General features: G+C 47.0%; 1 protein-coding gene across 1 annotated transcript in view; it reads right to left on the bottom strand.

Annotated features, from left to right (window-relative positions):
- Positions 1-4,116: 4,116 nt before the first annotated feature.
- Positions 4,117-24,589, bottom strand: part of LOC141056779 (uncharacterized) — a 254,113-nt gene continuing 233,640 nt past the window's right edge. The window contains exons 6-7 of the mRNA XM_073553242.1: positions 6,759-6,896; positions 4,117-4,306 (exon numbers count right to left, since the gene is read on the bottom strand). Coding sequence (XP_073409343.1) covers positions 4,219-4,306; positions 6,759-6,896 — 226 coding nt within the window. The 3' untranslated portion in view covers positions 4,117-4,218. The remainder of the gene's footprint in view (positions 4,307-6,758; positions 6,897-24,589) is intronic.

Below are 24,589 nucleotides of genomic sequence, written 5' to 3'. Positions count from 1 at the left end.
GTCTGAGCCTGCCTCATGCTGTATAGACATATATTTTGAATGTGTACGCTATCCATACATGTTATCCGGGGATACGGTACCCTTTCTAAACTTTGTGCAATGACGTGCAATCCATACTGGGCCTAACACCGTCTGAGCCTGCCTCATGCTGTATAGACATATATTTTGAATGTGTACGCTATCCATACATGTTATCCAGGGATACGGTACCCTTTCTAACCTTTGTGCAATCACGTGCAATCCATACTGGGCGTGAGAACGGCTGGCGAGCTGTTAAGCAAGCTACAGCACCTGTCCAGACAAGTACAGGGATTCCCTAGCGAGGAGACTTATTTGATTGTTTTCTATGTTGGGACAGCAATTTTTGGGGAGCACTATACTCTGGAGAATGATAGATGGGGCCCACCATACACTGGAACATTCCAAAGGTGGACATCAGACACTGGAGCAGCATTTACAGGGCCCATTATACACTAGAGCATTAGAAATGGGGCCCATTATGTTTGGAGCATTATTTGGGCCCATAAGACAGTGGAGCTTCATCCATGGGGACCAACATATACTGTAACATTATGTGGAGCTCATCATATACTGTTTCAAACATTATATGGGACCAATGATTTTGTATGGAGAAATAGATGGGCCTCGTCATGAGATGTAAAAAGTGAGGTATTTTTCATTGTACTATACCGCTATTTCTCTGCCGTATCGGAGCATGATGAGTTGTGGTATGTGTTAAAGGGGCGCTCTTTCGCCCAGGGCACATGAAAACCTGCAGCCAGCCCTCCCCCCCACAAATTTAGCCAAATAACCCCCATTTTTCAGTGCGTAACTTGTATTATGAAGTTAATTAAGGTTGACAAGCTTAAGTAAGAAGAATTGATGCTTTTGGCATTCAAATGGGCACTGTAGGTGTGTTTCCTGTCCTCCTCTCACTGCCGACTTTTATTCCCCATTGACTTACATTGGGTTTCGTGTTTCGGGACGACCCCGACTTTTCCCTATAATCGGACGATCTTGCTCGACCCGACTTTTGGAAAAGTCGGGTTTCACGAAACGAAACGCGACCCTAAAAAAACAAAAGTCGCTCAACTCTACTCACCACACATCTAGATAAGTTCCTTGGAGGGTCTAGCTTCCAAAATGGTGTCATTTGTGGGGGGTTTCCACTGTTTAGGCACATCAGGGGTTTTCCAAATGTGACATGGCGTCCTATCTCAGTTCCAGCCAAAAAAGTTAAATGAGCTGCTTCCCTTCCAAGCTCTGCCATGCGCCCAAATAGTGGTTTACCCCCACATGTGGGGTATCAGTGTACTCAGGACAAATTGCACAATAACTTTTGGGGTCCTGTTACCCTTGGGAAAATAAAAATTGGGGATGAAAAGATCATTTTTTTGGAAAAAATATGATTTTTTAATTTTACGGCTGTACGTTATAAACTTCTGTGAAGCCCTTGGGGGTTCAAAGTTCTCACCACACATCTAGATAAGTTCCTTGGGGGGTCTAGTTTCCAAAATGGTGTCATTTGTGGGGGGTTTCCACTGTTTTGGCACATCAGGGGCTCTCCAAACGTGACATGGCGTCTGATCTGAATTCCAGCCAATTTTGCGTTGAAAAAGTCAAACGGCACGCCTTCCATTCTGAGCTCTGTCATGCGCCGAAACAGTGGTTCCCCCACATATCAGGTATCAGCGTACTCAGGACAAATTGCACAATAACTTTTGCAGTCCAATTTCTTCTGTTACCCTTGGTAAAATAAAAAAGAATTGGACCTGAAGTACCGTATTTTCCGCTTTGTAAGACGCACTTTTTTCCCCCAAACTTGGGAGGAAAATGGGGGTGCGTCTTACAAAGAGGATATACCCGATATACCTTACCGGGTGTAGACCGCAGGGGTGTCCGTCGGCGCTGTGGGTGTCTCCGGGTGCCCAGCGGTGTCTCAGATTCCCATCTCGGGGCTCTGCCGACATTTTGCGACAGGCTAGAGCCCCGGGGCTCCCTCTCGCTACCCTCTGTATTGTATTGGCTTGAGATCTCAGTCCCGAGATCATCATCAGCGCATGCGCCGCCCCTGGCGGCGGCCGCCATATTGCCGGAGCCAATACAGAGGGAAGCGAGAGGGAGCCCCGGGGCTCTGGCCTGTCGCAAAATGTCGGCAGAGCCCCGGGATGGGAACCGGAGACACCGCTGGGCACCCGGAGACACGGCTGGCCATCCGGAGACAGACACAGCGCAGACGGACACCCGGACACCCCTGCGGCCTACACCCGGTAAATGTCGGCAGATCCTTGGGCTGCTGCACAGACCCCCCTGGCAGCAGTACAGCCCCACTGGTAGCAGCACGAGCCCCCTAGTAGCAGCACGAGCCCCTCTGGTAGCAGCACGAGCCCCCCTGGTAGCAGCACGAGCCCTCTGGTAGCAGTACGAGCCCCTCTGGCAGCAGCACGAGCCCCTCTGGCAGCAGCATGAGCCCCCTGGCAGCAGCATGAGCCCCCCTGGCAGCAGCATGAGCCCCCCTGGCAGCACGCTGCACATCGGAGCACCCTCTCATCCCTTCCTGCGGCCTGCCGTATCACCCCACTCCTGCCTCCTCCAGCAGCGACCCTGGGACCCCGCTTCACCGCAGCCACCACCCCGGGTAAGCAATAAGACGCCTGGATTATAAGAGGCACCACCATTTTATTAAAAAAAGAACATTTTTTCCTAATTTTCTCCTCAAAATTTGGGGTGCGTCTTATAATCCGGAGCGTCTTATAAAGTGAAAAATACGGTAATTTTGTGTGAAAAAAGTTAAATGTTCATTTTTTTTTAAGAATTCAAAAATTCATATGAAGCACCTGAAGGGTTAATAAACTTCTTGAATGTGGTTTTGAGCACCTTGAGGGGTGCAGTTTTTAAAATGCTGTCACTTTTGGGTATTTTCTATCATATAGACCCCTTAAAGTGACTTCAAATGTGATGTGGTCCCTAAAAATAAAACAGTGTTGTAAAAATGAGAAATTGCTGGTCAACTTTTAACCCTTATAACTTCCTAACCAAAAAAAATTGGGTTCCCAAACTGTGCTGATGTAAAGTAAACATGTGGGAAATGTTATTTATTAAGTTTTTTGTGTGCCATATCTCTGTGATTTCTCAAGTCTTGCCAAATTTCCGTTTTTTTCACAAACGCAAGTTATATCAATGAAATTTTACCACTAACATGAAGTACCTAATGTCACAAGAAAACAGTGTCAGAATCACTGGAATCCATGGAAGTGTTCCAGATTTATTACTTCATAAAGGGACAGTGGTCAGAATTGCAAAAATTGGCCAGGTCATGAATGTGCAAACCACCCTTGGAGGTAAAGGGGTTAAAATGCAATAACGGGTGATCAAAAGAACGTATCTGCACAAAAGTGGTATCATTCAAAGCGTCACCTTGGTGTGCAAAAAATAAGCCCTCACTCAACCCCAGATCATGAAAAATGGAGACACTACGGGTCTCGGAAAATGGCCCAATTAATTTTTTTTAACAAATTTTGGAATTTTTTTTTCACCACTTAACTTAAAAAGAACCTAGACATGCTTGGTGTCTATGAACTCATAATGACCTGGAGAATCATAATGGCAGGTCACTGTTAGCATTTAGTGAACCTAGCAAAAAAGCCAAGCAAAAAACAAGTGTGGGATTGCACTTTTTTTTGCAATTTCACCGCACTTGGAATTTTTTTCCCGTTTTGTGGTACATGACATGGTAAAACCAATGGTGTCGTTGTGCAATTTTCTCTGTCTTTTGATGGAATATTTATAAAATATTGGCCCTCAAAGCCATTTCAGAACTGTACCCATCCATGAAACACGTTTTTGAAAATTTCTCTGTGACATTTAAAAAAAATAGATTATGCCAACATTATTTTTATTACTTGATATAATTATGGGGAGAGAAGGAAAATTAAGTTTAAAATTTACAGAATGTGTAAGACTTTTTCTAATTAAATTCCAAAAATCATTTTAAAATTTACCACAAATCCAATGCCCCCCCCAAAAAAAAAAAAAAAAAAATTCCAAGGCAGTAGTGATAAAACTAGACGTGGTAGGAAGGTGTTAAACATCTAACTGAAATTTGTAAATTTGGCGTCCAGGAGTTGCAAAGACACTTTATTTATATCTGCTTTATATGAAAAAAACACAAAACACCACAATACTGCTCTGAATATTTGGATCTAACAGGTCTCCAATTTAATACTTGCAAGCAAGGACACAGAAATGTTTTGTGTTCATGTTCATTCTGGCAGAATCAGCCTCTTCTCCAAGGATCTCTCGGAATCTGTAACGATAAGGTACATTCAGCAACATCATACTGGGAGCCAGGTTCTATAATACCTGATGAAGACCCCAGAAGTGTGACCTGACACCCCACTGTATTCCTTTGAAAGAAAGTACTGTATATACTCGAATATAAGCCAAGATTTTCAGCTCATTTTTTAAGGCTGAAAGTGCCCCTCTCTGCTTATACTCGAGTCATTTACCAGGGGGTCGGTGGGGGAGGGGGAGCGCGGCTGTCTGATCACACTCACCTCCTCCTGACGCAGTCTCTGCAGTCCCTGCTTCTCCTATGGTCTCCTGCACCGCAGCTCTTCCTATGTTCAGCGGTCACGTGGTACCACTCATTAAAGTCATGAATATGCGCTTATTCATGACTTTAATGAGCGGTACCATGTGACCGCTGAACACTGGAAGAGCTGTGGCGCCGGAGACCATGGGAGAAGCAGGGATTGCAGAGATGCGCCAGGAGGGGGTGAGTATGACGGGGAGCCATGCTATATTCACCTGTCCCCATTCCACTGCCACACGCCGCTCTGTCCTCTGGCTGTGATGTTCAGGTCAGAGGGCGCAATGATGTAGTTAGTGCATGCCCTTTTGCCTGAACAGTCACTGACAGAGGACCTGGAAGACAGAGTGGCGCGTGGCTGTGGAACGGGGACAGATGACTTTCGCAGGTGCCGGGGCCCTGAGTGAGGGGTGACACAGGCAGATGGCCCCCATAGCACATCGGTGTCCCCGCCTGCTTAGGACACCAGCACCTGGCCCCCAGCGATGAGAGGTGAGTATGTCATTTTTTTCCCAGCAGCAGCATATGGGGCCATAACCTTTATGGAGCATTATATGGGGCCTATTCTATGGAGCATCTTATGGGGCCATAACCTTTATGGATCATATTATGGGGCCATAACCTTTATGGAGCAGCATATGGGGCATATTATTCTATGGTGCAATTATTAACCTTTGTGCAGCATTATATGGGGCGTATTTTGTATGGAGCATTGTATGAGGCCATCATGAACTGTATGGAGCATTATATGGGGCTCCTGATTCAATATGGATATTCAAAAACATTTAACCTACTGATGTCTGAATTAATTTTACTTTTATTGGTATCTATTTTTATTTTTGAAATTTACCAGTAGCTGCTGCATTTTCCACCCTCAGCTTATACTCGAGTCAATACATTTTCCCAGTTTTTTGTGGCAAAATTAGGGGCCTCGGCTTATACTCAAGTCGGCTTATACTCAAGTATATATGGTACATGAATCTACTAGAACCTACCACAGCAAACTAACTGCTGTGATTAAAGGGTTATTGAACACTGATATAATGATGAATGGGAGATTAAACTTTAGTTCTCGGCAGCAGCCAGTAAACAATGTACAGAGCTGTAGAGTCCTGCTCAATACATCTTTAAAGATTCTTTTGCAAAGACCGACCGGTGGCACAATACGACGGCAGATCGGGATTGGTGAACTGTTACCAATCGGTGGTTTTTTGAATGCCTGTTTGCAGAAGCAGACCACACTAAACCATGTGCAATGAGCGATCTATATTAGGTTGCTCATTGCGCTTAGTTTACCATGTCTCTCGACAGCATAAGTTCTGCTTACACAGGACAATGCACCGCCAAGGAGATGATCTTTTGTGCTGTGCAAAAGTTAATTTCATCCAGTGAATGAGCTTGTTTATTGGGTGATCGGCAGCCTGTTTACTTAACAGTATAAATGTGAATCAAGCATTTTTAACTATACTTGATCATGATTATCCTACACAGTCAATGCCCCTTTAGACCACTTCCAGAACAGGTATCAGCTGATTAATAGGGCAACACCTGTCAGCCCACCCGCATTAATCTCATATTGATGCCTGATCCTACGTCACTCCCACACAACCCTTTTGAGGCTATGTGCCCACGCTAGCATTTTTAAACGCTCAGGAAAAGGATCCCCTTCCCAGAAAATGCGCGTCTTTTTCCGCGCTTTTTTGCGCGATTTTTGACGCGTTTTTGATGAGTTTTTTGACACGCGATTTCTGGGATCATTGGGGATGGCTAAAAACACTGAGCAATGCGGGAATTAATGAGCATGCTGCGTTTTTAGCCGCTAAGCAATTCCTGAGCGGTTAAAAACGTATGCATTGGCACAAAAAGCCAAAAACGCATGCTAATTAATTTGATGCATCTTTTAAGCGTTTCTGCAGCGTCTGATCCGGCTCAAACGCTGCGGAACTGCTTAACAAAATCCATCGTGGGCACACATCCTGAATATAATTTTCTGTTATCACTACAGGTCTAAAATGTAGTCAGTGTCTAAACTCAGGATGTTTTTTTTACGTCAGCATTTTTTGAGTTCATGTTATATATTTAATACTTCTATTCCATGAAGACTGTGCTATAAGGAACATCTGTGTGTTTCTTCTTTAGTAGAGTTAATAACTTATTTATATTGCACCTTTTTTCAGTATGTGTTAGAAATTGCTCTGCTCCTTTCACGTCTTTTTCTTTGAAATGCTGAAACATTACAGTTGACTGAATGAATCCAATCATTTCTGGAACAGAATACTGGAATTTGACCGGTATATCTGTGATACTGGAAGAGAAGAATAAGTGCTTGTAACATATTTTATTTTTCAAAAGACAAAATTAATTATTTTAATCAGCATGGTAAAACAACAGTAGTAATAAGAAAGTGCGTTTTAGCATGGGGCAAGAAGTCTTTGCTCTCAGCTCCTTGCTTCATTCAGTAGATGCTCAGAGTGTGCACTTTGAGCAGATGCTGACTTTTATGTGCACACGATTAATATTTACAGCAGAAATTTCTACACCAAAAACATGTCCCAAGGCAAAAAATCTGCTGAGTAAAATATGTGTTTTTTGTTTGTTTTTTTACATGTTATTTCATCTGCATGCTGTCAATTTGAAACTGGTTCAGATCTATAACCAAAAAAATAAGCAGCGTGTGTATGGGGTTTCAGACCGCTCATTTATTTTGTTGGTACTGTAAACTGCAGACTTTTTGGTGAAGAAATTTCTGCTGCAAATTCTCATTTTGTGCATATACCAAAATTCCTCTGATATTATCCCCTTCCTGACATTGGATGTACTTGTATGACCCACTATTGAGTCCCCTTGTATGATGCAGGTTTCAAGAGCCGAGCCTGAACCTTACCCAAGAGATGCTTCAGTTTGTGTCACAAAAAAAAACACAACTCTTGATCAAAGGGTTTAAATGGAATGAATCGGTGAATTATCAGGAAACTAATAATTTATTTTAGATGTGGATTCTGCCCTAAACTCTTCTACAATTTAAAGTACATTCAAAAATCCCACTAATCTATTATATACATTAAAGCTCAAGTGTGTGTAAGTATGTGTGTATGTCCGATATAGGCATCCGCATCGTCGCAGCTACAGCCACAAAATTTGGCACAGTCACACGTCTGGACCCCGAGAGCGTCCTAAGCTATGTTGTGAGGCGAAATATTAACCCCGCACCTTCCAATTCACCAAACAATTTTGCCCCTATCTACATACTGGGGAAAAAGTGTATGTGTATCAAGCCCCGCCCCTCATGATGTCACAATGGTTGCCATGGCGACACTGATGTCATCATAGGTTGCAAGCCCCGCCGCTCATTATGATGTCATAATGGTTGACTATGGGATGGAGGATGTGTGATGGGTATATTGGCACTGGACTATGGGATGGAGGATATGTATGATGGGTATATGGGCACAGGACTATGGGATGGAGGATGTGTGATGGGTATATGGGCACTGGACTATGGGATGGCGGATATGTATGATGGGTATATGGGCACGGGACTATGGGATGGAGGATATGTATGATGGGTATATGGACATTGGGCTATGAGATGAAGGATGTGTGATGGGTATATGGGCACTCGACTATTGGATGGAGAATATGTATGATGGGTATATGGGCATGGGACTATGGGAAGGAGGATGTGTGATTGGTATATGGGCACTCGACTATGGGATGGAGGATATGTATGATGGGTATAGGGGCACGGGCCTATGGGATCGTGGATATGTATGATGGGTATATGGGCACGGGACTATGGGATGGAGGATATGTATGATGGGTATATGGGCATGGGACTATGAGATGAAGGATGTGTGATGGGTATATGGGCACTCGACTATGGGATGGTGAATATGTATGATGGGTATATGGGCATGGGACTATGGGATGGAGAATATGTATGATGGGTATATGGGCATGGGACTATGGGATGGAGAATATGTATGATGGGTATATGGGCACTCGACTATGGGATGGAGGATAGGTATGTTGGGTATATGGGCACGGGACTATGGGATGGAGGATAATTATAATTTGCTATAACTATCCACAGTTGGTTACTATGCCCGGGCAGCACCGGGCACTGCAGCTAGTAAATATATAAAACTTATATAAAGTTTCTTGGACTTAAAGGAGTATTGCCATCTGCACGATACTATCCCAATATGTAGTAGGTGTAATAATAATATATATTAATAATAATAATAATAATAATAATAATATTCTCAAATACCTCCAATTAGAAATATAGTACAGTTCTTCTTATACGCCAAGTCGCTTACCCCATGTGCAGGCATTGCTGTACCTTAGGCATCCAATGTTTTGACCACTAGAAACTATCTAATTGTCACTTTATAATTTGTTGTAATCATTGAAACCTAAGCTACTGCAATGCACTGCACATGGGGTAAGTGACATAGCAAATCAGAAGAACTATATTACATTTCTAATTAGAGGTATTTGCTAATATTATTATTGTTCTCCCCGTGTTTGCGTAGGTTTCCTCCCACATTCCAAAGACATACTGATAGGGATTCTACAGGGTTGGCCATTTATATTGATACACCTAAATAAAATGGGAATGGTTGGTGATATCAACTTCCTGTTTGTGGCATATTAGTATATGGGAGGGGGGAACTTTTCAAGATGGGTGGTGACCATTGCGGCCATTTTGAAGTTGGCCATTTTGGACCCAACTTTATTTTTTTCAATGGGAAGAGGGTCATGTGACACATCAAGCTTATTGAGAATTTCACAAGAAAAATAATGGTGTACTTGGTTTTAATGTAACTTTATTATTTCATGAGTTATTTAATAGTTTATGACCACTTATAAAATGTGTTCAAAGTAATGCCCATTGTGTTGGATTGTCAATGCAACCCTCTTCTCCCACTCTTGACACCCTGATAGCAACACCTCAGAAGAAATGCTAGCACAGGCTTCCAGTATCCGTTGTTTCAGATGCTGCACATTTCGTATGAACCAGTTCAGACTGGAAGGACCAGAACCGTAGGATGAGGGATGGGAGCCAAGCAGAACCACAAGGTGCGGAAGGGGAGCAGAGCAGAACTGAAAGGTGCAGAACAGAAACGGAGCAGAACCACAAGATGCAGAACGGGAGCGGAGCGGAACCGCAAGGTGCAGAACGGGAGCGGAGCGGAACCGCAAGGTGCAAAGTGGAAAGCAGAGCAGAGCCACAGGGCACAGAGTGAAAAGCAGAGCAGAGCCGCAGAGTGTGGAGCGGAGAGCAGAGCAGAGCCAAAGGAGAAGACACAGGGCTACACAAAGTTGAGTATGGAAGGAAACAGACAAGGACACGAACAGGTGTGGGTGGAAGGACCAGAACAATAGAGGCAACGGTGTCTCTGGGCAGGAACCATTTTGACTGCCACTAGAGTTGCAGGGGGACAAAGAACCTGACTGGGACAGACCTGTGACCCCTGCTGCCAAGGGTAGGTCTGTTATAAAAGGGGCTGAGCATGGGAACCCTGGGCTTTTGGTGGGAAGACAGCAGCTGCGACAGGTAAAGGTTGGCTCCCTCCCTGCGGACAGTCCTACAGATGGCAGACTACGCTTGAGTGTGTACTACCCTGCCCCCAGCAACAGCGCCAGTGACCGCTTACCGCTGCCGGACGCCGACCCAACGCGACTGCAGACAGGAACCGCTGACCGTACTGCACAATGCTTAACCGCTGACAGCTTGCTGTGCACAGTCCCCGTCGGAGACTTCAACTCCTCAGCCATGGCTGCGGCCTTGAGACCGGATCCCACCTCCTCATACACCGAAGCAACAGCCACTGGTACTCGGACATACAGCAGCCCACCTAAAGTTCCCAGACTCTTCACCACCGCCAAGAGACAGTGCCTCCGGTATATCCAGGAACGCTTCCTCAAACTGATGCGTCGTCTGCGACGCCATTGTGGGATCTTCCAAACACCTCCCTCAGAACGTCAGAGTCTGATAAGTTGAACCCTACATTTTTCATTCCCCCTGTTAGCTATTTTCTTTGTTTACCTTTGTTTGCACCTGAAGTCAGGCTGTCACCGCATTATACTGTACTTTCATATTTCCGCCCGCGCAATACTGCTGTGTGACTTGTACATATCAACTCCCTGCGTGGAGAAAGCTTTGTCATTCATTTCCTCCTGTTATATAAAAAACACCTGTTAACACTTGCTCTGCCTCCTGCTCATCACTGCATCCTACGCACCTGCTAGTATCCTACAATTGGCGTAGTCGGTAGGATGCAGTCCACAAGCACGGAGGCGGCAGACCAAGGAGTTGGGGTCGGCTCAAGGTCTAGCTTATCATTTGGGGCCATGTTGAATAATCTGCCAAAGTACACCGGCAGTAACACCATGCTGTGGAGTTGGACCAAGCAGACCCCTGCTTTAGAAGCTGAGGTGGCCATTATGGCCTTAGATGGGAAAGCCCGGGACTCGGTAATGTTACGGACCACTAGGGAATGCGATACTTTCAGCAAGGTTCTGCAGATACTAGAGGAGACTCATGGGGACCCGACTGATGTAGGGGAACTGAGGACTCGCTTGCTCAGCTGTATGCAGAGGGAGGGTGAAACAGTGACCCAATATATGAATGCTCTGCAAGCGCTACATACCGCCATTGTTAGGAAGGACGGAGTGGGAGTGAGCCCCATAAACATAATGTTGTGAGACCTCTTAGTGACTGGACTGCATGATACCCTGACAAATCAGGTCCTGCGGGAGTGAGTACGGGTGAATTCTCGCTTGATGTTTTCTGAAATAGGGAGTGAGGCACACATGCGGGAGCAGGAGCAGGGGGGTGGCAGTCCCAGTGGTGGGGGCTCAGTGCTCCGAAGCATCTGTGAACACGGTGACCAAACCCCAATGGGTTGAAGAGATGAGGAAAGAATTGCAGGACATAAAAGGAGAGTTGACAGAAGTTAAGAGGCTAAATCTGTTGCAAATTGCTCTGGGGCGGGACCCTGCCGTGATCCCAGAATGTACTGACAACAACGACCCCTCACCTATTATGAATGTGGGGAGACAGGACACCTGGCACGAGAATGTCCATGAGGTGCCAACCCCGCTACCCGTTAAACCAGAGGGCTCCGAGCCGGGGGACGCCGCTTAGAGCTGGAACAGATACGGGGGAGTAGTGGAAGTCCCACAAATTTAGTGTCTACGTGCCCGTTGATCTGGGCAGAATTCGATGGGCGTGCTGTGCGATGTTTTATGGATACAGGCTCCCAAGTGACTACCATGCCTGAGGCCTATTCCCGACAGCACTTCCCTGAAGATGAGAGACTGGAACGGGGACCCGTGATAAAATTGATGGCTGCCACATGGCAAGTAGTTCCACCTGAAACTCTACTTCCTGAAATTGTGCGTGACGCACATGAAGAAGGAGCACATTTTGGACCAGAGAAAACTTTCCGGTGGTTACAATGATTCATCTACCACCCTCGACTGCAGACAGTGGTTGAGGAAGCATGTAGGAAACGCTGGCAGTGTGAACGGGTGAAGCCGCCTGAGCAAAGAGCTCTCGTACAAACTATAAAGACATCCGCCTCCCCTGGAACTCCTGATGATAGATTATCTCACTATCGGACCAGCTCACTAGGGATATGAGCATTGCCTAGTGATGATTGACCACTTCACAAACTTTGCTGTGGTAATTCCCACTCATGATCAAACCGCAGAGTCCGCCACTTATGCCATCTGCAAGAACTTTATTCAAATCTACGGCTGTCCCAAGCGGATTCATTCGGATCAAGGTGTCTGCTTCTAGGGGAAGGTAATGGAGGAGTTGCATCGCCTGTATGGCATAGACAAGTCTTTGACCACTCCATACTACACACAGGGGAATGAAGTCTGTGAGAGATTCAATCGTACTCTGATTCAAATGCTACGAACCCTGGAAGAAGACCGGAAAGCCCGTTGGCCTGAATGTCTCAGAACTGGTTTTGGTGTACAATGATCGTGCACATCGAGTTACTGGCTATACCCCCTACTTACTGCTGTTTGGTCGTGAAGGAAAAGGGATTACCGAGCTGGAGTTGGATCCTGAAGAGAAATGTCCAGGAGTGGGGGTCTCCTCTTGGGTCCAAGATCACCGGCACCATCTACAGACTGCATTGGCTGGTGCATGTCAGGATATCCAGAACTGACATCCAGCCAGTGTCTGACATCCATCCAGAGCAGCGACAGGAGAGATGGAAGGGAGACTCCCTGTGGGCAGAAGGGAGATGGCACCGAGCTGTCCAGCAGAACAACACCGACCGTCCACCCGCACTCCCAGCGGCCGCCACTGCCCAACTTCAGCCCACGGTCGCAGCCTGCCCGCTGCCGCCCGCAGCCGTTGCCGCCCCACTTCAGCCCGTGGCTGTGGCACGTCCGTGGCTGTCCCCACTCCACTCCAGCCCGCGGCTGCAGCCTGTCAAGTGCTGCCTGCGGCCGCCACTGCCTCGCCTCAGCCCGCAGCTGTGGCCTGCCCCCCGCTATCCGCGGTCACCGCCACTGCACTCCATCCCGCGTCTGAGGCCTGGCCCCATAGCACAGCTCGTGGCTGTGACTGCGGCCTGCCTGCAACCACTCGAGGCCGCTGCTGCCAGTTCCCATCTTTGGGATGCAGCCTCCATTCTCCAGTCCCCAGGCGACACTGCACCGCCTCCGCCGGGGGGCACCATGCCGAGGAACTCTCCAGGGTCCTGCTGTGCCCCCACCTCGCCTGGGCATAGAAATGCCCGAACTCTTCGCCAGATCCTCGTCGGCTGGGCCCAGCAGCTGAAGCGCTGAAGCATCGCCGATCAGTACTCCGCTGGACGTCAGAGAGGATAAAGACCCGTAGTCGGCCATACCGCGGCCAGATAGTGACCGGTCTTTGCTGGGTTAGTTGTATTTGCATTACCAGTGTATTCTTGTGTTGATCCCAGCGAGGACAATTATTGTTAGCTTGTTTGGTTGCTCAAGATAGCCCTATAGGCATCTATATATAAAAGTTACACCTTAAAGTTCAAACCGTCTCGTACCTTGTCACTGCATCCCGCCTACCTGCGAGTAATACATTTGGCGTAGTCGGCAGGATGCAGTCTCCGAGCTCGAATGGAGGTGCTGCAGACCAAAGCAGGGCCGTGGACTCAACAGGCAATGATGGCCCCCAGTCCAGTATATCCTTGGGGGCTATGCTGAGCAACCTGCCCAGGTTTTCCGGCACCAACACTGTTATGAACAGGTCGCCGAGGAGGAAATAAAAAACAACACAAGCTAAGTCTCAGAAAACCAAAGAGGCCGGCAACCACGCAGACCGCAGACCCCCGATCCTAAACACGCAACCAGCAGCAGTCGTGGAGTGTTCCTACGTTGGTCCTAGATGCCTTGTCACAACCGGAGAGCTAAATAAGCCTAAAGCAGGAAAGAGGAAAACTAACTGCCCCAGAGCAGACCCCAAAGGAAAGACAGCCCCCCACATGTATTGACGGTGAAACAAGATGAAAACTCAAACAAAGGCAGGAAAATAGGCTGAGCAAACGATGGGGCCAAACTAACTAGAAAGGACAGGAAAGGAAAGACACCATTTGCAATCTGCCAAAAACCCTACCAAAAATAATGTCCAACACAACTGATAGCAAAATTAACCCTGAAGTCACTAGACTTCTCCCACTATATCAGCACTCTGAAATATTCTGAGACAGAGCAAAAAGAGGCCAATCTAATAAGGGACAAAAAAAGGCAATTTGGCAAATACAGATAAATAAGAGTGGAAATTCAGCACAGCCCAGCCAGGCTGGCTGACCACACAAAAAACTGAATTGACCAACAAGAGCAAGTGTGAACATTAGCAAAAACAAACTTAACTTGAGAAGACTGGAACAGAGCTGAGTCCAAGACCTGAGAAGCAGACTGAATCACCAGCACCAGGATAGGGCGTCGGCTGTCTTATATCCAGTCTGATAGTCCAGAGATCCAATCGTTATCTTCCTCACCAGGTGGCAGATCACTACCAATTAAACCAACCTCACTACCTCCTGTCACCACCAGAGGGAGAACAGAAGGAGAACTCTCAACTGGTGGAGCAGAAAATGAGCTCATAACAGTACCCCCCCTTGAGGAGGGGTCACCGAACCCTCATCCATGCCACCAGGCCGATCAGGATGGGCCCGGTCAAGAGCACGAACCAATTTATTGGCATGAATATCAGAGGCAGAGACCCAAGAATTATCCTCCTGGTTATAACCCTTCCATTTGACAAAATACTGGAGTCTCCATCTAACCAAACGAGAATCAAATGTTTTCTCTACCTCATATTCCATATTGCCTTTAACCAATACAGGGTCAGGAGGTGCCGCCATAGGAACTACTGGCTCAACAAACCTCTTCAACAGTGATTTGTGAAATACGTTATGGATTTTGAACGTAACTGGAAGAGCCAATTGAAAAGAAACAGGATTAAGAATCTCCAAAATCCTATAAGGTCCAATAAATCTTGGCTTAAATTTTGGAGATGCAACCTTCATAGGAATATTTTTAGACGACAACCAAACCATATCACCCACTTTAAACCGGGGACCAATGGTCCTATGCCAGTTGGAAAAATGCTGGGCCTTTTCCTGAGAGAGTGACAATTTATCCACCACTTGGCCTCATATCTGCTGCATTCTCACAACCACAGTATCCACACCTGGGCAGGACAAAGATTCCACTTGCCCTGAAGAGAATCGAGGATGAAACCCAAAATTACAGAAAAAGGGTGACATCAAAGGGGCAGAACTAGCTCTATTGTTCAGCGCAAATTCGGCCAAGGGCAAAAATGAGACCCAATCATCTTGATCAGCAGATATAAAACATCTTAAATAAGACTCCAGGGTCTGGTTTATTCTCTCAGTCTGCCCATTGGTCTGGGGATGAAACGCGGAGGAGAAGGATAACTGAATTCCCAGATTGGAACAAAAGGCTTTTCAAAATCTGGAAACAAACTGGACCCCTCTATCGGACACAATGTTCTCAGGAATCCCGTGTAACCGAACCACCTGTTGTAAAAACAAGGGTACCAACTCAGCGGAAGATAGCAACTTTGAGAGTGGTACAAGATGGACCATCTTCGAAAATCTATCACAAATCACCCAGATAACAGTCATTCTCTGAGAGACAGGAAGATCAGAAATAAAATCCATTGAGATATGGGTCCATGGCCTCTTGGGCACCGGCAGGGGCATCAGCAACCCACTAGAACGAGAACAGAGTTTAGACAGAGAACAAATCCCACAGGACTGTAAAAAATTCCTGACATCACGAGATAAGGCAGGCCACCAAAACGACCGACTCACCAAATCTCTGGTACCAAAAATACCTGGATGACCAGCCAATGCGGAGCAATGGACTTCAGACATCACTCTCTTTCTCCACTGGTCAGGAACATACAATCTTCCCATAGGGCAACGCTCAGGTTTATCCTCCTGAAATTCCTCCAGGGCTCATCTCAAATCGGGCGAAATGGCAGAAAGAACTACCCCCCCACCTAGGATAGTAGTCGGCTCGGTCACATTAAGAGAATCAGCAAAGAAACTCCTAGAAAGGGCGTCTGCCTTAACATTCTTAGTGCCCGGAAGAAAAGAGACCACAAAATTAAAACGTGTGAAAAACAAGGCCCATCTAGCCTGTCTAGGATTCAAGCATTTGGCCGACTCCAGATAAGTCAGATTCTTGTGATCGGTGAGGACCACAAATTGATGTCTAGCTCCCTCCAACCAATGTCTCCACTCCTCAAATGCCCATTTCATGGCCGACAATTCCCGATTCCCCACATCATAGTTGCGTTCAGATGGGGAGAACTTTCGAGAAAAGATGGCACAGGGATTCATCTTAGAAGTCACAGGGTCTTTTAGGGACAAAACAGCTCCTGCACCAATCTCAGAAGCGTCTACCTCCACTTGAAGTGGAAGTGAGACATCAGGTTGCCGTCAAACTGGAGCTGAAGTAAATCTCCGCTTAAGCTCCTGAAATGCTGAGACAGCCTCAGGAGACCAATTCAGCACATCAGCGCCCTTCTTGGTCAGATCAGTCAGTGGTTTGACAATACTAGAAAAATTACCTATAAATTTACGATAGAAATTAGCAAAACCCAAAAACTTCTGAAGAGCCTTCAAAGAAGTAGGCTGAACCCAATCATAAATGGCCTGTACCTTGGCCGGGTCCATTTCAATAGTCGATGGAGACAAGATAAATCCCAAAAATGAAATCCTCTGTACACCAAAGAGACATTTCGATTCCTTAACAAACAGGGAATTCTCCCTCAAAATCCGGAACATAGTCCGGACATGTTCCATATGGGAATCCCAATCACTAGAAAAGATAAAAATATCATCCAGATAGATGATCAAAAACTTATCCACAAAGTCTCGGAAAATATAATACATAAAGGGCTGGAAGACAGAAGGGGCATTAGAGAGCCCAAAAGGCATCACCAGGTACTCAAAATGTCCCTCCGGAGTATTAAACGCCGTCTTCCATTCATCCCCGTGATTGATGTGAATAAGATTATACGCCCCCCTGAGGTCAAGCTTAGTAAACCAGCAGGCACTCTTAACTCTGGAGAATAAATCAGACATCAGAGGTAACGGGTAGAGTTGAGCGAAACGGGTCGAAAAATTTCAAAATTCGCCAACTTTTGGCAAAGTCGGGTTTCATGAAACGAAACCCGACCCTAGGATGAGGTCGGCCACGAGGTCGGCGACTTAAGCGCCAAAGTCACGTTTCAAAAGTTTGTTTTGCGCTCTTTTTCAACCAATCAGGATCCACGGACACTGTGGGCAACGTGATGACATAGGCAGGGGTCACCACCATCTTTCAGAAGGGCATGCAAGTGAATGGCTTGCTTTGGTGGGCGTCACAGGGGCTATAAAAGGGCGTGCACGCCCACCGCCATGTTACTCATGCTGATCTCAGAATAGGGAGAGCTGCTGCTGATTTTGTAGGGAGAGCGTTAGGCAGGGAAGAAGACACCAAAAACTGCTTCTGCTGCTAGCGATTTTGCCTGTACAACACACCAGTCACTGTGTGTGCAGTGCAAGTGGAGGCTATATTTTGCTGGATCAGCGGTGTTGGTTGTTAGGCTGCCTTCTAAGGCTTCCTGACGGCTGCATTGCTGTTTACCCACTGCTCTGCAAATTGCTTTTTTAAAAGCAATCCCAATTTTTTTTTTGTCCTGGTGAGGTACTGAGCGTGCATTTTTTCACACCATACAGCGGTGCACACTCCTCACACAGTACCGTGTAACGGCTGTTATCACAGCCACAGTGAAGCTATCTGTGTGTCACTCTGTAAGGATAAGTCGAGGACATGTTCCGTTCTTACAGACCTGCACCTTCTAGTTTTGTATAGCTTTCAAACAGTTAAATATATTTGCTGTTTGATCACATTCAAAACTATAGAGAGACAGCGTGTGTCAGTCCGTATACTTAAAAAACACAGAGCTTGACAATTTTACGTACACCGGACAGCCGTGTACGTGCACGCTCCTCTCTCAGTACCGTGTAACGGCTGTTATCACGGCCACAGTGAAGCTGTGTGTCGCTCTGTTAGGATAAGTCGAGGACTTGTTCCGTTCTTACAGACCTACACTCTAGGGAGATTCCTATTCTGCCCAATTCTATATACACCTTGTAGTTTGTCATACACTAGCCAATTTCTGCCTGTGACATAGCGCTGTGATATTCAGTGGGCCTCACACAATTCAAAAGTGTCCAGTGTCCACAAGTGTGTGCAGAAATTCAAAATCTCCGTTATCCTCTAGTGACATTTTCACACCTGCAACATCGAGCCTGTGACATAGCGCTGTGATATTCAGTGGGCCTCACACAATCCAAAAGTGTCCAGTGTCCACAAGTGTGTGCAGAAATTCAAAATCTCCGTTATCCTCTAGTGACATTTTTCACACCTGCGACATCAAGCCTGTGACATAGCGCTGTGATATTCAGTGGGCCTCACACAATCCAAAAGTGTTCAGTGTCCACAAGTGTGTGCAGAAATTCAAAATCTCCATTATCCTCTAGTGACATTTTTCACACCTGCGACATCGAGCCTGTGACATAGCGCTGTGATATTCAGTGGGCCTCACACAATCCAAAAGTGTCCAGTGTCCACAAGTGTGTGCAGAAATTCAAAATTTCCGTTATCCTCTAGTGACATTTTTCACACCTGCGACATCGAGCCTGTGACATAGCGCTGTGATATTCAGTGGGCCTCACACAATCCAAAAGTGTCCAGTGTCCACAAGTGTGTGCAGAAATTCAAAATCTCCCCTGTCCTATAGACACCTTGTACCTTGTTTTACATTACTATATAGTTTGTTGGATTTTGTCTACATTTCTACCAAAAATGAAGAAGGCTGGTGGAAGAGGCCGTGGAATTGGGCGGGGGTTGGCAGCTGGTAATGATGGTGTTGGTGGTGGATCTGATGGTAGTGGCAAAAGCAAAATAGGACCGAGTGCAGGAGGTGTTGAGCCTGCGTCATCGTCTGGCTCCACAAGGCCTCAAAGGCTTAGTTTTCTAGGAGTTGGCAAACCGCTTTTAAAGCCAGAGCTTCAGGAAAAAGTTTTGTCTTACATTGCTGACTCAGCCTCCAGCTCTATCGCCTCCTCTTCTGAAGTTGTAAAAAATAAAAGCACTGAGTCGTCATGGAGGCTCATGTTCATGAACCACACCTTTCCATGTGACGCAAGCCATACTACTGATTACTCCATGGAGCTGTTTTCACATACCATGCCTGGATTATCAAGTGAAATGGTGAATTACCCAGGACAAGATGAATCTGACATGGCGTGCGCTGATGCACAGCCACTGATAGATGATTCTGCTGGTACATTCACTCAGAGCACTACATTGTCCTCGCAGTGTACAGAGCCAGATTCTGACCCTGATGAGACTCAGGTGCCCCTTCCCACACACTATACCACCATACACGGTGACACAGAGGAAGGTGCACATGACATTGAAGAGGAGGTGATGGATGACCCAGTTGTTGACCCAGATTGGCATCCATTGGGGGAAGAGGGTGCTGCTTCCAATAGCTCAGATGAGGAGGAGGAGCATCCACAGCAGACATCGACATCGCAACAGCTGTTATCTGGCATGCCCGGAGAACTCCAAAGACAGGTTCCAAAAATCAAAAGTGTTGCTGGACAGCTTGTCCAGAGGGTCAAAATATCACAGCGTGCTAGGCCGCAAAATGTCTGCCAAAGTAGAGTGCAGTGTGGCACTTTTTTGAACAAAATCCTCATGATCAGGCCAAGGCTATCTGTAAGAAGTGCGCAAAGACCTTTAGCCGAGGGAAAAATCTGAAAAATTTGAATACCAGTTGCATGCTTAGACATTTAACCAGCATGCACTTGCAAGCATGGACACAACACCAAACCTCAAGTACCACATGTGCAACTGATCACAAAGAAGGTAGTCAGCAACGCTACATTGTTTCCCCCACTGTAAGCCCACCAGTTAGCACAGCAGCAAATGTTGAGGTGTCATTGCAAGGCCACAGCAGTCAGGGAATCCCACTGTTATATCAACGAAAGACTGAATCTAGGCCATCAGAAAGAACACCAACTCCATCACCATCATCAACCCTCTCTCAGTCCGCCCTGTCCACCGCTACTTCCACCATTTGCAGCTCTCAAGTCCAGCTCACCCTCCCAGACACTATGAGTAGGTCAAGAAAGTACTCAGTCTCTCATCCGCATACACTGGGTTTGAACGCCCACATTGCCAAACTAATCTCGTTAGAGATGATGCCCTATCGGTTGGTGGAAAGCGCAGCTTTCCGTGAACTCATGGCCTATGCAGTACCACGCTATGACCTACCCAGTCGCCACTTCTTCTCTCGCAAAGCCATCCCAGCCCTCCACCATCATGTGAAAGACCGCATTGTCCATGCACTCAAGCAGTCAGTGAGTGGAAAGGTGCACCTCACAACTGATGCATGGTCCAGTCGGCATGGCCAGGGCCGTTACGTGTCCATCACTGCGCACTGTGTTAATGTGGTGGATGCAGGGTCCACAGGGGACAGCGGTGGTGGGACAGTGCTGCCTAGCCCACGGTATAGGAAACAGTTGGCTGTAGGCGTTCGACCCTCCTCCTCCTCCAGAAGCGAAAGCTCGTCCACAGAGCGCAGTCGTACGAGCACTCCATCTGCAGCTGCCACTGTTGCACACGAGGTGTCCCCCTATCGAGCAGCTAGTGGAAAGCGTCAGCAGGCTGTGTTGCAGATGATAGATGATGTGTTTGGGCGACAGACACACCGCCGAGGTGCTGGCCGAGTACTTTCAGCGACAAACTGAGTCATGGCTGGGCAGTGTACATCTTGAGGCAGGCAAGGTAGTTAGTGATAACGGCCGTAATTTTGTGGCAGCCATAGCCCTTTCAAAACTCAGACACATACCTTGCTTGGCTCACACCTTGAACCTGGTGGTGCAGTGCTTCCTCAATAATTATCCGGAGTTAACAGCCCTGCTCCAGAAGGTGCGAAGACTGTGCTCGCACATCCGCCGGTCGCCTGTACACTCCATTCATATGCAGAAGCTGCAGCGATTGCTCCACCTTCCCAACCACCGCCTCATTATCGACATTGCAACAAGGTGGAACTCCACCCTGCACATGGTTGAGCGGCTGTGCGAGCAGAGGCAGGCCATAATGCATTTGTGGGAGGATACACGGCCAGGCACTTTGAGAGCAGACATGGAGTTGACAGGTGTGCAGTGGTCGAAGCTGAAAGACCTCTGTAAAGTCCTTCAGTGTTTTGAGGAATGCACATGGCTGGTAAGCGCAGACTACGCCATCCTAAGCATGAGCATCCCACTTATGCGTCTGCTCATGCAAACTTTGACACACCTTAAGGAGCAGGCGTCTGCAGCCAATGTTGACGAGGAGGAAGAGGTGGAGGGAATCCTTGATGACATTCAGCCATTGTCTGCTCAGGGACCTCTCCTGGACAAGGTGGAGGAAGAAGAGGAGGAGGAGGATGATGATGGGGATGATTACTTAGGGGAGGAGGATGCATCTCGTGGGGCAAGTGAAAATGTTGGCGTGGCAAGGTCTGGTACAGGGTTTGTGCGTGACTGGAGGGATGTGGATTTGCCAGAAAGTGCTCCTCCACCCAGCACTCGCTGTGCATCATTGACACCGGGAACATTTGCCCACATGTCAGATTATGCCTTGCAGATCCTAAAAAGGGACCCGCGCATTGCCAAAATGATGAACGATGATGACTACTGGTTGGCCAGCATCCTGGATCCACGCTATAAAGGCAAATTACAAAACATCATGCCACAGGAGAACCTTGACCTAATATTGGCTACTAAACAAGCAACTCTGGTTAACCGGTTGGTTGAGGCATTCCCAGCACACAGCAGCGGTGATGGTTCTCACACGAGCCGTACGGGCCGGGGGCAGCTTGGCAGAGGTGTTCGTGGTGCACACAGCAGAAGTGGCGTTGGAGACAGGGGTTTCATGACAATGTTGTGGACTGATTTTTCACGGACCGCTCACACAACTGGTAATACTGCATCGATGGAAAGTGACAGGAGACAGCAGTTGTCAACCATGGTTACAAACTACTTTTCCTCCCATATCGATGTTCTCCCACACAGGTCATTCCCCTTTGACTATTGGGCCGCTAAACTGGACACCTGGCCTGAATTGGCACAATATGCCTTACAGGAGCTCGCTTGCCCAACTGCAAGTGTGCTATCGGAAAGAGTCTTCAGTGCAGCTGGATCAATCCTGATAGAAAAAAGGACCCGTCTGTCAACCCAAAATGTGGATGATCTAACCTTCATTAAAATGAACTATGCATGGGTTTCCAAGGATTTTGTCCCACCTTCCCTTGATGACACATAGGTTGCCAGAAAAATGGCTTGCTTTGGTCCTCCTCCTATTCCGCGAACTTGACCTATTTCGCCTTTTGCAGCAGCTGAATGACCCACATCTACATATGCCACTTTGTAAACCTCCCTAAGTGGGCGGCCCCCCCCATGGCCGGGGTCACCACCTAGCGCACAAAACTGTGCGAGTGCCGTTGCCCTGGACAGGTGGGTAGGCCGACTCTTGGGCGCGGGCACTGGCATAGGGTCCCTCATAGTGCAATCAAGTGTCTCTGACAGTGGTGGTGCACACCCACCGTCAGACACACTGCCGTACTATGAGGGGCCCAGTGCCAGTACCGACGCCCACGAGTGTGCCCCCCTTGCTTGGGCAGGGCCCCAGCATTTGCAATGTTTACCTCTCTCTGCTCCTCCGCTGTGTAGTCTGGGCTGTCAAATCCTTCACTGGGACTGCCACTACAAATTGATTGAACTGAAATATGATGGTTAAGATGAAGCTATGCCCTGTCCTGCTGGCCGGGCTCTAGCTCCAGATGATCAGTGGCTTCCATTTCTTATGGACGTCGACTCACAATTACATGCAGTGTTGGTTTATCATCAGCTTTCACAGTTTTCCTACTCACAAATGTGTGACATTCCGGCGCACATTTCAAAATGTGCCCTCTCATGCCAATCAAATAGAATCGCCTACGGCCTGTGGCTTCTGTCTTTTGCACTCCAAAGTTACGTGACAGATCATAATAGCCAGTGAGCACCATGTTTACATCGCTCCCTGTCATAAAAATTGGATTGAGATGAGTAACAGTGATGGAATCAACGGAAGTGCGATACAGCAAGACTTTATTCACAAAAAAATGTTTTCACTGTCTCAACACACAAATTAATTGAGGGTCAGCATCGCCTATGAGAATTGTGACGGAAGTTTTTCCTGTGAATAATAATTCCTAGATTTCTGCAATCAATAGCCTTTATGTCACTAATTGTATGCATCTCATTTCCTATTGCGGAGAGGCTGGACTGTATTACTGAGACAGAAATATATATGAAGATTTAAAAATAACACCAAAAGTATATAGTTGTGTACGCCTCAAATGCATTTCCTTTTTTCCACTTTTTAGATTGCTGTGTAATCCATACTGAGAACACGGGGATTTTACATGTTTAAACTATGCTATACATACCTGCTATCCAGTGATAAAGTACCCTTTCTCAACTTTGTACAATCTGGTCAAATCCATACTGGGCCTGAGAACATCTGAGTCTGCCTCCTGATCTATTGACATATATTTTTAATGTGTAAACTAGGCTACATATATACGTGTTATCCGGTGAAACTGTACCCTTTATCAACTTTCTACAATGTGGTTGAATCCATACTGGGCCTGAGAACGGCTGCCGAGCTGTTAAGCAAGCTACAGCACCTGTGGTTTGGACACGTAATTTTTTCAGGAATGACGGTTAGGCCTAACTCCGGAATTGCGGTTGACCTGAACTTACTGGGAAATCATCGTTCGCGGGGAATAATCTGAATCCCAGATCCCCATCACTAACGGAGTTCAGCAGGTTATCTGCACCTGTAAGCGACAAAAGCTGGTCCTTTCAGTGTAGCGTGCATGCAGCCCCGGACATGTACTGGAATGCTAGACCTGTTATTGCTCGATCGTACGTGCCACAGCCTCGCGTATACCTCTAGTAAGCTTGACGCGTACCGCGGGGCCATGCCGGAGTCTCGGTCGTTAACGGAATAAAGCTGAGAAATCGCTAGCACAACTACAAATGGACATACCACACCACACACAGAATCGACAAAGCTTGCAATCTGTCCATCTTTTCTGTAGCTTGTATGGTAGTGGTTTCCCGGGTGCAGTCCAATTAAGCCACAGGCTCCACTCCTGGTGGTGCCCTTTTGGACATTCCTTTAAGGTTCAGCTTTGCAATCATATTGCCCCCGGAAACCAAAAACTTTGCCTTCAGGGACGCTGTTTGGAGGTTCGTGGGAATAACGCCGCCCGATCAGCAGTCGGCATATGGGTCGCTCTCCCAGGGCTTTGGGGTACTCGGTACCGGGCCGGTGTCAGTGGGATATGTCACAGCAGCGGTGACC

This window comes from Dendrobates tinctorius, unplaced genomic scaffold, assembly GCF_039654945.1.
Source record: "Dendrobates tinctorius isolate UK_male_01 unplaced genomic scaffold, ASM3965494v1 ptg000199l, whole genome shotgun sequence".
Classification (NCBI taxonomy): domain Eukaryota; kingdom Metazoa; phylum Chordata; class Amphibia; order Anura; family Dendrobatidae; genus Dendrobates; species Dendrobates tinctorius.
This window is presented reverse-complemented; position numbering and strand designations above follow the sequence as displayed.